The 12,891-nt window shown below is 41.6% G+C and overlaps 2 protein-coding genes across 6 annotated transcripts in view; both read left to right on the forward strand.

Moving 5' to 3' along the window:
- TCF20 (transcription factor 20) overlaps nt 1-5,601 on the forward strand; it is a 131,430-nt gene extending 125,829 nt beyond the window's left edge. For all 5 annotated transcript variants that reach the window (XM_088165230.1, XM_088165234.1, XM_088165231.1 and 2 more), the window contains one exon: nt 3,482-5,601. Coding sequence is in view for 1 of the 5 variants with exons in the window: in XM_088165229.1 (XP_088021355.1) it covers nt 3,482-3,499 (18 nt within the window). In the remaining 4 variants the exon portion in view is untranslated. The remainder of the gene's footprint in view (nt 1-3,481) is intronic.
- A 152-nt stretch (nt 5,602-5,753) lies between these two features.
- CYP2D6 (cytochrome P450 family 2 subfamily D member 6) overlaps nt 5,754-12,891 on the forward strand; it is a 31,215-nt gene continuing 24,077 nt past the window's right edge. Inside the window, exon 1 of the mRNA XM_014882670.2 lies at nt 5,754-6,932. Within this exon, the coding sequence (XP_014738156.2) occupies nt 6,743-6,932 (190 nt within the window). The 5' untranslated portion in view covers nt 5,754-6,742. The remainder of the gene's footprint in view (nt 6,933-12,891) is intronic.

A 12,891-nucleotide genomic window follows, 5' to 3' on the forward strand; every position in this document is an offset into this window, starting at 1 on the left:
TGAGTCTCAGAGTAGTTAATAGTAAGCTTCTGTATAAATAAAGTCAAAGTATTTTAAATTCTATATGTAAGGAATAAATAATATTGATGAGTTCAGGATTATTGTTATCTAGGATTCCCGTTTTATGGAAATGCAGATAAATCCAGGGATAAGTAAATTAGTCTGAGCAGGAGGCCACTGTGTTTCTTTTAGCCCAGCTTTTCTCTCTATTTTAAACACAGACATGGGGCATGGAAGGTAGAACTATATCCAGAAGTGGTCACAATTCCTTAACTTCGTAAGGTGCCCCAAGTTCCTCACTGCACTTCCTTTCTGCCTCCTCCTTTGTCTAGTCCCAGCATTCATACAGCCAGGTGTGAACTTGGTGGAGAATTCAATTTGTCTGAAACAGCTTTTTGCCGTGTTAGCATCAGAGTTGGGTCATTTTCCTAATCTGTTTCACTGTGTGGCTGGGAAAACTGGCACAAGGAGGGAGTAGCACTGAGGTGGGAGTTAGCACCCAGGGAATGGGATGAGGTTGGGATTTCTTATTAAATTGCAAGTGCATTGTAGTTGAAAGGCAACAGGATGGATTGAAACGAAATAAGTGTTTGGTTTCAAAATCATACTTGTTGGCATCCTTTCCATGAAACTGCAGCTCAAGAAGGTCCCTTGCCTTCATTTCACTACTCAGTTGCATTTCTTATTCAAGCTGTTTGCTTCTTTTTTCTTGCAATCATGCAGGGGAAGTTGCTCTTTCATGTCAGTTCTTGGAACTGCTGATGGTAATCCCCTTTTCTTATTGCTGTTCCTTTGCTTCCCAGGCACCTCCCCTAACTTAAAATCTTTCCTGTTTTTCAAGTGAAGTAATTGTGAAGTACTTTTTATGGTGTTTTGTGTGAAGGATGAGAGATGAATTGGACGATTGTGGGGTTTTGGTGCAGTAGCAGAAGACAGGTAGTGTCCCATATAAACACTTTTTGTAGACTGACTGCTGACTTGGTTTAGCTCTGCTGTGTTCTGTGACTTTTCATTTTTAATACCATTCATTCTTGGCTTTGGAGTGTTGTTTTAACAGTTACCATGTAAATAGTATTTAACAGTATTTGATGTTTGAGTAGCTTTCTCCTTCCATGTAAAGGTCACTGGGATTCCTTTAAGCTTTTCTCTTTTCCTTAAGGTGTGACAGGCAGTGTAATTCATAATGTTAAAGCAGGACAAGAGTCCCACAGCCAAGGTGCCTCTTCTGGCTGTTTAACACTAGGGAAGTCTGGTGATTTTTGGGCCATTCCTTTAAGGTACTGGTGAACATTACTGTGTCCCACAGACCTTTATACAGTTTTTTTCCCTGCATTATTTTCCAGTGCTAGTTCTTTTTTTATATATCTTAGGAATGTTTTGACTTAAGATCTTGCAGGCTGTGGAATCTCTGCACTGTATTCACTGTATGCTCTAGAGAGCTCTCTTAAGTCATCATTTCTTTCCAAATCCACTTTTGCCTCAAGTAGTACTTACCAGAAAGTCCTATTTAGCCACCGCCTTTCAATGTTCAGAATATCTTAAAAAATTGGGTTCTCCAATTCCAACCTGATCTTGCATTCCAAAATAAAAGCCATGTAAATCTAAAAGATCCAATTCTAACAAAACATATTTTTGTTGTATTACTGTGGTAATTAAAGAACTTTAGGGGACTTCTGTAGCAGTCCAGATAGTACTGGAACTGCACTTCTACTGGCCTTAGTGTAAGATACACTGGATATTCAATTGTGAGATTATTGGGCTGTTTTAGTCTTGGTTCACTCCCAGGCCTAGCAAGTTAAGAAAAATCCTGCATGTTGGATAACATCCAGGCAAGTCAGTGTATTCTGTCTTTGTTGCTTCTCTCTGTCTAAGCCAGTTGCCTCTAGAACATTTGGATTATGTCCAGATCTGGAGAGTGACTGTGAGAGCGAGTCTGGTGCTCTGGATCTTGTCCAGGAACGAGGCAGGACTCTCTCTGTGTTGAGCCTGTTTCTTCCCTGAGCCAGTGCCTAATGCTCTGGACCAATTCCAGGCATGGGCAAGCTGCAGTTGTACAGGAGCCAGAGGCAGCAACACGGACTTGACACTCCTTCAGCGAGGGCTCAAAGTTGTGCAATAATGAAACCACAAAGGGCAGCTGCCTGAACTCTCTAGGAACCTCCCCCTTTCCTCTTCAGCTGGTGCTCGTCTGGTTTTTGTATGTTCTTGCCTGACTCTTTGCTCACTCAGCCTGGCACCCCTGGATGGGGGATATTTGCAGCCAAGAGTTGGGCTTGCTGGGATGTAATCTAATTGGTGTGCTGATGATCAGAGCAGCATTGACTTCTGCATCACACTTAGTTAGGGTTCCTGCAGTTTAATTGCCAGCTACAAACGAACATGGGTGTTACTTTGCTCCCAGGCACACCTCTAATTCCGTTAACTGCTTTCCATGTGCATCCCTTACGGTGCAAGGTGTTTTTGCTTTTCCCAAGCTCACTAGCTGGTACGAAGGGATTTATCTAAGTCATATCAAAGTAAGTAACTTTACTAAATAAATGACTTGCTGTTAGGCTCACTTGTGTTATGGGAAATGGGAAGAAAGGAATACGTTATTTCAAGCTTTGCTTTCTCTCTATGCAGATTAAGAATGAGAACCGTAACTTAGAGAAATTAAAATTTAACTTTGTAGTGTGTCTTTTGAACTGAGCCTCCACCAACTTAGCAATCTCCTGAGGTTTTCTCACCTCGGTGAATTTTTGGACAGGGAGAACATGTGCCAAGCACTTGGACGTTTCCACATTTCTCTTGAAAGACACCACAAGCTTAGTCCTTCCATGAACTGTCTCCATAATATGAAAATTAGACCAAAGAAGCATCAGAAATAAATATCACCTGCCCTTCAGTTAGTTTAGCCACACACAGCTTTACCTTTAGCTGGTGAAATCTGGCCATTTCCCAGGTTTGGTTCCTGGACTGCTGTAATTCTGATACTAGTTTCACTATCTGCTACATATTTGCTGTAAACCACCATTGGATGGTGGCAACGTGACCCATAGGGAAATATTTGGGTGCAGTCCTTCCTGGTGTCCCAGGAGCTGTCACCATGTTGGGATGTGCTTGGCCCCTCTGTTTCCCATTCTCACAGCTGATGTGAGGAGTGGACATGAGGTGAGTGAGCTCCTGCCTGGCTGCTGCAGGGCGAGGTTCTGTAAGAGTGCTGTGCCATTGTGGCACGGATCATCCTGTCATCCCAGACCTTCTTCAGAACTGGGCTCGTTTAATTTTTTTTTTTGCAGGTTGTTAAACTAAGACTTTTTATCACATGGATTAGCTTTTATGAACTACTCACCATTGTGTATATCTGTTTTTAGTCCACAAAGCTGAAGAGCTCTTGGTGTTACTGCTGTGGCTGCAGAGTGGGTTTTTCCAAAGCCTGAGGGGCCTGTTTGCAAATGGAGGGAAGGAATCATTCCAATATTATTTTGACTTTATTTTTCAGGTTAGGCTGTTGAGATAAAAAGCGGTGGACATTCATGACTGAATGGAATCTCTCCCACTGTGCAGCCATGCCCCCTCTCGACGTGCCTGCCAATGCCAGCACTTCCTTCATAAATTCTTACATCACACTCAAGACTGATGACATCACAGAATCTGACCAAGGAGTCTGAACCAGCTGTTTCCATGGACACAATCTCCATAGTGACAGTGGGGAGGGGAGGGGGAAAAAGGAAACAGGTGGGGGGAATTAAAGAGGGAGGGATAAATATATATATATATAAAGATCTATTTTTTAGTCTTGAAAGACTTTGTTTTAAATGAAAGGTGCGCTATATCCCTTTTGATGCTTTTGATTAAAATTTTAAAAACCCCATATAAATTTAAAAAGAAACCTATAGCTAAAGTAAATATTAAATCCGAAATTAAAGCAAGGCATGTGTAGCCTAACATTTTGTGGGAAAGAATAGCAAAACTGGGCGTACTCCAAACAGGACTTGTCTCTGTTCCTCTTGCTTTCTTTCTCACAACATCTGATGAAATTCAATTTTGCAAGGCAAATAAAATACTGATAAATTGTTTGCAGTGTGTGGGAGGAAGGCTTGGATGGTTGCAGGTAATTTGGTGTCAGTAGTTCTGTCTGGGGGGTAGGGAGGTTTCCATTTTTGAGAGACACTATTAACAATGTAAGCTTGAACAACATCTGCAGACTCTTGGGTCATGAGACTCATGAAGTAAGAGGTGGCTGCTGCTTGCTAGGTCCCATACACCTCGTTGGTGTGGGAAGGGAGTATCTGCCCTGTGTGGCAACAACGTGACCCCCAGATCATTCCAAGAAGCTGCCTTCAGTTTGGAAGGCAGGTGAGAGGAAGACATGCTTTACCTGCCAGATTGGGGAACAAAAGGAAGTCTGAATGTTGATGGAGTCAATGTATCTTCAAACTGATTGGGGTAAATCCACTTGGCCCTTTTTTTATTTTATGTTTTTGCTTTTCCTAAAGAAGGAAGAGGGAATGTCAGTGTAACAGCCTACACTATATGGTTATTTGGGGTCTTTCTTTTTTTTTTCCTTTTCTTTCTTTTTTTTTTTTTTTTTTTTTGGTAAATTATGCAATTTTAAAACATGGGTTTTAGGAACAACAAAAAAACCCTTTTTTTTTCTTGTTAAGGCCTTAAGAAAGGGGTTAGTGCATCTTTCAGGGGTCACTCTGCCATGGGAATAAAAATAGCTGTTTCACAAACAGTTTTATATAAAAAAAGCTTAAAAAAACCAAAAAAACTAATAAACTTCATTTTAACCTTGTCTCCTTTTGTTTTGTGCGAACTTGATTTGTTTAAAAGGACAGAGACAGTACTATCTGCTGCTTTTTGGTTTCTTTGCCTTCATCGGTTCTGCCTTCAGTGATGACCTTCTGAACTGGCCCAGCAAGAGGAAGACCACAAAGGCTTTGAAAAACTAAAGCTTAGGATTTGTTTGATGTTCAGAATTAACAAGCCAGTGACTGGATGAATTTTCTGTTCCTGTGAGTTGGTGGTATTTCACCAGGTCACTGACTTCTTTCACTCATAGGACGGTAGCATATCCTAGTGATATCAAACAGTGTGGTGTTTACTGGGAAGCCACTAGAGATAGGGATCTAACCAGCATGACATGGATGAAAAAAAAAATGGGGTTGATATTGTGGGGAGGGAAGAACTATTTTAAAAGTTATGTACTGGATGCTTGCTCAACTACTCACATTTTGGAGTATTCAGCACATAAAAATAAAATATGATAGCTCATATTAAGATATCTATTTTAACTCTATTTTTAAAAGATCGATTTAAAGATTTGGGAGATGATTTGGCAGTTATTTATTTCTAGAAGTTGCTACTCTCACTCATAAATACTTGGAAAGAAAGGGCAGCCTTCTGCTTACTCCTTTCCCAGTAGCAGCTACTGAAGTTAGTATGTCCTTTACATTAAGAAATAGACCTGTTGTGATAAATGTCACTAATGTGTCATGAATTGGTGCTGACAATATTTAACTGCTGGTGTAGTCAGAAAAAAGTCATTTTTAGCATAGTTAATGTGATTGAGTAAATGACTTCTTTTCAACTGAATAAAAATTGTTTTTTTTTTCATAGTGTCTGTTCTATTCTACCTATTCAAAAAAAAACAAGAGCTCCTGTTATTGCATTGATTTTATGTTGGTGAAGAGTCAACTCTGTGTGTAGCACTGTGACAGCAGAACTGTGTCCTGGAACTACTGAATTTGATACTCATTTTGGCTCTTCAGGGTGGTGTCAGAGCAGAGGCAGAAGGCTTTTGGGTAGCTGGGAGGGAGCCTTGGAGATTTTCCATGTGGGAGCTTGTGGCAAGTACAGAGATTCAATATTTCCTCGTGCACCATGGTTGGAAAGTAGTGGGAGTTGTGCAGAGCAAATAAAGAAATGGTACCATAATCGACTCCATGGGAAGTATTTCTCAGTGGGAAGTGCTTAAAATCTTTCAACTCAGCTGTGGCTTAACTCCCCCAGTGCTGGGATCAGAGGTGAGGGGTGCTCTCCAGTAGAGTGGGATTGTGCTTGGTGATCAAGTCTTTACAGAAACCAGAGCTGTCATGGTTCCAAAACAGAGCCAGGAGGAATTTAAACAATGCGTTAAGGGCTTCTTGGGAGAACTTGGAAATGATCCACAAGAGTCATAAAATCCTGTTGGAAATAAAAATTTCTTCTGGCTGAGAAAACACAAAATGCTGAATGGATTCTGAAAGCTGCTATATAAAACATTTACCTGCTTCATCCTGCAAAAGCAATTAACAGCTTGACATCGTGGATACCCCAAACTGGAAAGAAAAAAAGGTTTGGAAGTTTTGTCTAATTTAGGATTTGTGGAAAAGAAATAACCTGCAGCAGAGCCTTAAAACCTTAAAAGAGATTATGTATAGATGAGAGTGAGTGGCCTGGCACCCGCTTGGGAATTACCTGTTTGGATGAGGAATGAACTAACGAGAGCTTGGATAAGGCAGCTCATTTTCAAAGTGTTTCTCTCTGCTGACTCCCACCGGGATCTCTTGAAAGAGACTTATACCAATGTGTGGGAATTGAATGTGATGGTTTAGCAGCGTTTCCAAGCTTACCAGAGTGAGTCAGCGCTGCTGCACAGCATTGAAGAAAAATATATTTTCCCGTCAAGAATATGGAATGGATTCAACATGCAAAGGCTGTTTGTTGACATGAGAAGGATTAAGGGAGTCCTGCAGGAGCTGGTGGAGACCCTGGGATGTGTACAGAGCAGATCTCAATACCAGGAGCTGCCCATCGATACATTTGTTGTATGTATTTATTGCATGTGAAATCCATGCTTGGAAATCCGAGGCACAGACCACTGTGGATGGTGCAGCACAGGAGAAAGCCACCTCAGCTGCTGCTGCAGAAGGCAGTGGCCAACCTCGTTAATCAGTACCACAAAGGTATGAGAGGGAATTGTACTTGGGATTATGACATTCTTGAACCTTTTGAATTGCTTAGAACAAGACAAACTGACGGTGTTTAATAGTATTGAAATAAAAAACATTCAGTGGTTCAGCAGTATCTGCTAAAGAATGGTGCACATCTAGTTCAGGGAGTCCAGCTAATAGCAAGCTAAAGAAGTACATTTTTGATGGGACATGCATTTAAAAAACCAAAAGTTTGTTGAGATATGGGCAATTAAATGACAGCTCTGGTATTTTGACTATTTAATGTGCAGTAATGTACATTAAAATGTGTATTAGGAAAGATAATACCTTAAACTGGCACAGTTAAAGGGGGAACATTTGGCAACTGACTTGGATATAAACTTTATAAATTACCATGCCTATTAACTGAGTTACTACATTGAGAATTACCTGTGCTGTCCTGAGTGCAGTGGGTGTCCTAGATGTGACAGAAATATTTGGTAGAGGGACACAGCATTGGTTTGTCTGATCTAGTCCCTGACTTACCAGAATGACTGAAAGAAGCAGTCCTCTGTCTCAAAATAAAGAAAATTAAGTGTAAATATCATACTTTTGGAAGTAGAACAGGGTATCTAGATGTTTGAGGATGAATAATTCGCCATTGCTGTGGAATTTTTTTTTAATTATTAAAAGTTACGTGAAAAAGAACAGAGTACAGGTAATCCAGGTTCAGTTACAGATCTAGAAAAAACAAAGATGTGGTTTTACTGACTTTGCTATGAGGTGCTGAAAGAGTAGTTGCAATCTTAGCTTTGGGTTAGAAATCCCTGTTGTGAAACAGGATGAAATTCTTGCCTGGCTGTGAAATATTTCCAACAAACAAGTTTTTTGTTTGGGTTTAGTTTTTTTGTTTTGTTTTGTTTTGTTTTTAAGATGGAACTCTGGCAGCATATTATGAGTCAGAGAACTTAGTCAATAAAGGTAGAGGACAAAAGTAATCATCAGAAAATTCTGGGTGACTGATAACACTTTGGTACTTTCTCCTGGCCTTGCTGCAGGCCCAGAGAGAGCTTGGCTAATGCATGTCACTTGAAAAATCGGCTCCGTACGAATACCAAGAGCTCCTCACCTGACCCACGCTATTCAGCCAGGAACTATTACATAAAGCTTTGAAGGACAGGGTGAGGTTTATCCATAGAGTGCAAAGGTCAGTGAAACAGTTGCTGTCGTTGTCCCTACAGATGATTGTTTAATTGTTTGCTTCTGGTGGAATCCAGAAGGTTTACTCTGTCATCCAGCTGGGGAGCGAAGAGGGTGCTGCTTCTGGAATCTTATTGTAGGATTTAATTTCTTAAGTAGATCCCACTTCCTATTTAGTGTGTTTTCCTGTTTCATGTGTTTAGCTTGAACTGGAAGGAAAGCATTGCTTGTTTGCTGGCTTCTTCCACAGGGCAATACTGAGAGCTGAGATTGCTTCTCTTCCCTCTTCATCCCCCAGAGGTTTCTTGCAATTTATTGTTTAACTCAGTTAACACTGTGGTTTCAAGGTTTTGACCTTACCTGGCCAGCTTTAGAAATGCTGATATTTCATAGCAGCCCCAGAGGGACTTAACTCCCATCCAAATAATTTGAAAAAGAAAAATGGTCTTCTAGCTCATAGCAAGTCCCCTGTGAAAGAAATGTTCCCCTCTAGCTGAGGTTCAGGATTCAGACTGACATGTTCTCCTCTTCGTGATAAAACCTGCTTGCATGTGCTACTGAACATGAGCATGGCAGGTTACCTGCAAATACTGTTGCATTAGGGGCTTTTGGATTGTTTGGCTTTTGGCAGCCAAACTTGGAGTTCACAGGAGGTTTGGAGGTTGGTGTGCTGTATCTCTCCTGGCTGAGAATACAGCATGGCAATGGTTTTCTGAATTTTATTGAAATTGCTTATTTTCAGTGCCACATCTTTTATTGAGAAGCAGCAAAGAATGGCAGAGAAATTGTTGGGGAAAGAGCTGGGAGGTGTTTACACTAAAAATAAAAATAGTGGTGTAAGGATAAATTTGCAATGTATAGTGAGAGTCCTCTGAGCTGAAGCCAGTTCATCAAAGAAATGTCACCACTTCTCATGGTTTTACTAAAAAATGAAAGTCTGTGCAGTTCACTGCATTTCTATGACAAAAACTTAATTGAACTTTCACCCAAGTTCTTGCCCACCTGAACTGGGTTCCCTCGTCAGAAGAGAAATGGAACTACTAGATACTTAAAAATTGTTGATTATTTTGAGGACATTGCTGTTGCTATGTTAATTCACCACTCCTTAGCCTTACAGCAACACATTGCTTTGAAGGCTGTTGTAATTAAAACAACCTGGATTATGGGTCATAACAATATCTACTTCTTGTGCACTTTTTCATCACCTTGGAGTTGAAGTAGTTTGCACGTAAGGCAGATCCCACGGTTCACATTTGTAGTCAGGAGAAATACAGAAAAGTGGACAAATTGCTGTTTAGTGTTGTACTGTGAAATTCAGAATTGGCAGGTGGCAATGGATTTCAAAGAGGCAAGAAAGCACCATGTTGTAAGCAGAACAAGGACCAATTTAATGTAACACTCCTGGGTTTTGTAGTATTTTGCTGCTTTGGAAACCGAGGTGAGGAGGTCACTGTATGAAGTGGATGTTGCAGTCTCTCTGTTCACCTGGTGTCCTGCTGTGGCTGAAACTTCTGAGGACGAATCACTACCTGTACAGGTGATAGATGGCAAAAATACAAGTGCCCATTTGGGTATTAAGCCAAAGAGCTGCACTCTGCAAAAAATAAGCCAAGCTTCTGTAATACTGCTGATGGAGACTTCCAGCAACCAAAAGCAGAGGCCATACAGAACGGCCCAGTTTTGTAGCATCTAAGCAGATTTCCAGGGTTGTGTTTGATTCTGCTCCAAGTGGGAATCATTCTTGGCTTTACATCACAGGAAAATGTGCCAGGAGAAGAAACAGTTTCCAGAGCTGTGAGATGGAAATGGGCATTTGCAGCCTTAAAGAGGACATTGAGGGTTACAGTCTTCATGGCTGACTCCAGCTGCACCACTCATTTTTACTAAAACCAGCAGCATCATGTTGCCACAGGAACATAAAAGACTTGGAAAAGATGCTCTTACACCAAAAGTGTAAACATTCCTTATGACAAATGTGAAAGATGGACTTAGCAAACATCAAGTCTGTGGTCTGCTGCACCAGAAGAGGGAAAGAAGGTGCATCTTTTTAACTCTGCAAAGTTGTTGCTGTCTAGAAGATTAATGGATCAAAAGATGTACAAATTATTATTAGGAACACTACTAATCAGCAACAGTGACTGTAAGACTGCCAGTAAGTGGGACAAATTCTGCTTTGGAGCACAGCCCATTGGCCTCAACCACTGCCCACCACCCACGCTGGATGGATTCACCCCTGAGCTGAGCATGGCAGTTTTATGATCCACAGTTTCTCATGAACAATAAGGAAAGGTGAGGAAACCTTTTACAAGTGTCCCAGTCGTGTGAAAGAGTCATGGAGAAATAACAGGTCAGTAGAAGTCGGGGAAGGTTTTTTCCTGAGGTTCCTTCTAGGGAAGGCCAGGCCATCAGAAGAGCCCTAAGATCACTGGAAAGGCACTTGAGGGCCTCACTGGTGGAGGTGGCTGCTGCTGCTGACCTTTTCTGTGGGAGGCTGCGTGTGTGGGAGTTTTGGAAGAACAGTCCAGGTGGATACCATACCAAATCCATTCTGTGGCATCCATTAGACTACACAGCAACGGCCCTGAAATCCACTCTTTATCATAGAAAACCCTTTTTGCATCCAAGTGCTTGTTCCAAATAGGGGATAGTCTTTGTTGTGCTTCAAGGGGGAATGTTGGCCAGGTCACCAGGGCTGATCAGTCCCTTTTCATAAATTCCTCATTTTGGTTTTCTACCTCCAGTCACGGAGGCATGCCACAGAAACCTGAACACAACAGCTGATGTTCATTTTCTAGGGTTTCATTTGACTTCTTTGAAAGAACTGCTTGAGACAGACACCAGAAGTCTGTGCAATCTGTATTTACCATTTTTGCTGAGAGAGAGAATGAGATTCGCCCCTTATTTTGAGTATTTATTGGAGTTACTTGGACTTTAGGAGTAGTTGATAAAAAACCTAAACAACCTTTCCCAGTCTGCAACTAAGTGTGCAATGCAGGACCTGGTGGAGCTTCTTGTCCCTTACAATGCAAGAGGAAGAACAAGTCAGGGGCTTGCCTCAGCAGCCTTTTCATGTCTGTTAGCCACAACCCCCTACAAAGGAGCCACAGCCTTTTTTTGACCTACCCTTTTCTTCACTAAGTGCATTAAGGATATACCAATTTGTAGTTTTTAAGAACGTGTGTCCTTACCTTTTTGATTTGTAAGCCTGTACATATGTCTGGAAATACATAATCTCTGGTAGTGGAGAAAAATGTTCATTGACCAGTTTGTATGACCTTGGGTGGGAGTAGTAGAAACCACAGCTAAGGTCCGCCACGAGTTCAGGGGTCACTTCAGCAACTAAAATGTCGCAATTCAAAGTGTCCCACAAGGCACTGTGCCTCTGTTTGGCAAACAGGCAGTGTACATAAAACAAAAAAAACCTTTCCATGGAGTAAGCAGGCTTTGTACCTTCAGGCCACAGCTTCCAATATGCTCGTCCTTGAAATGAGCTTCTCACAGCCACACAACATGGCAACTCCTGTATTTTCCCTTTCTTTTCCCTTTTGCCTCAACTGACAGCAAGTATTTGAGCTTGATTTCTGCTGCAGCCTCTTGCAATTGCCAGAGCAGACAACTATCTCCATAATTCTGGAAAGTCTTGTGGCACTCTGATTCAAAGAGGGTTCATAACAGGCTTGAACAGGTGGAGACACTTCCATTCTCATTTCCACTGACTGTGGGTACTGTAAAACTGTCATTGCATTTCTCCATCTTTCACATTATTTACAGGTAATCTGTGTATTGCATGTCTGTGTTGCTTGCAGGTAACTCAACCTGTTTGTCATGATTTGTCGTGGCATAACTCAAGGGTTCTATTTTGGAGCTGTAGCCCAAGCAGGAGCCCTCCCTCTCACCCTGACATGGGATCAAGGGTATCTGTAACTGGTCCCTGTCCCTCAGGCAGCAGAGGAAGCCCCAGTACCTCCAGGCTCATGCCTTGGGATCGGGTGTCTACTGCAGTGCTGTTATACTTCACCAACTTCTCCAGCTGGATTTTTGACCTATCACATGCCCTCATCATCCAGGCAGGTCTGAGGTCCTGAAATTCTGCCTCTCTCTCTCTCTTTTTCTTCCTTCTTGTTCTTTTACAGAATCAGAACATTTATTTCAGACTCTTTAAAATTTGTTTTTTTCTTTTCCAAAACTGAAGAAATTTTCTGCAGTGTTTGCAAAGATATACCTGCTCTAGATCAAAAAATTAAGTTAGAATTCAAACTGTGCCTGTGATCAGGAACCCCATCCAGAAGCCATGACTATTACAAAAAGGATCATGCATCAAATTTTTACTTGTCATCCACATTTATGTTTTAAAGCTCTCCAGAAATCTTGTTATAGAATAGACTGGAAGGCACCTCTCAAGGTCTCTGGTCCAACCTGATGGCTTTGTGAAGGTCAGCCTCAGAACTATACTAGCCTGGTCGAGGCTGTGGATAGTCAAGTTTTGAAAACCTTTGAGGTGGAGACTCCACCAGCATCTCTGGGCTCCTGTTCCTGTGCCGAGCTGTCCTCTTGGAGCAGCGATTCTTTGTATCTAGTCACAGTTCTGATTGTTGCAGCTTGTGACTTACCTCTTGCCCTGTCGCTGTGCCATTTGGAGAAGACTCGGTCTCCACCTTGCCTATAAAATCAGCAGTTCATGGTGGTATGACAGGTTAGGACAGTCAGACTGCGTGACTCCCTGAAAATATTTAGCAGTGGTTTTAATCCCAAAATCCAGCACACCTGCAGGGCTTTGGTGCAACTGTCCAGA

Source organism: Sturnus vulgaris, chromosome 5 (assembly GCF_052056855.1).
Source record: "Sturnus vulgaris isolate bStuVul1 chromosome 5, bStuVul1.hap1, whole genome shotgun sequence".
Lineage (NCBI taxonomy): Eukaryota > Metazoa > Chordata > Aves > Passeriformes > Sturnidae > Sturnus > Sturnus vulgaris.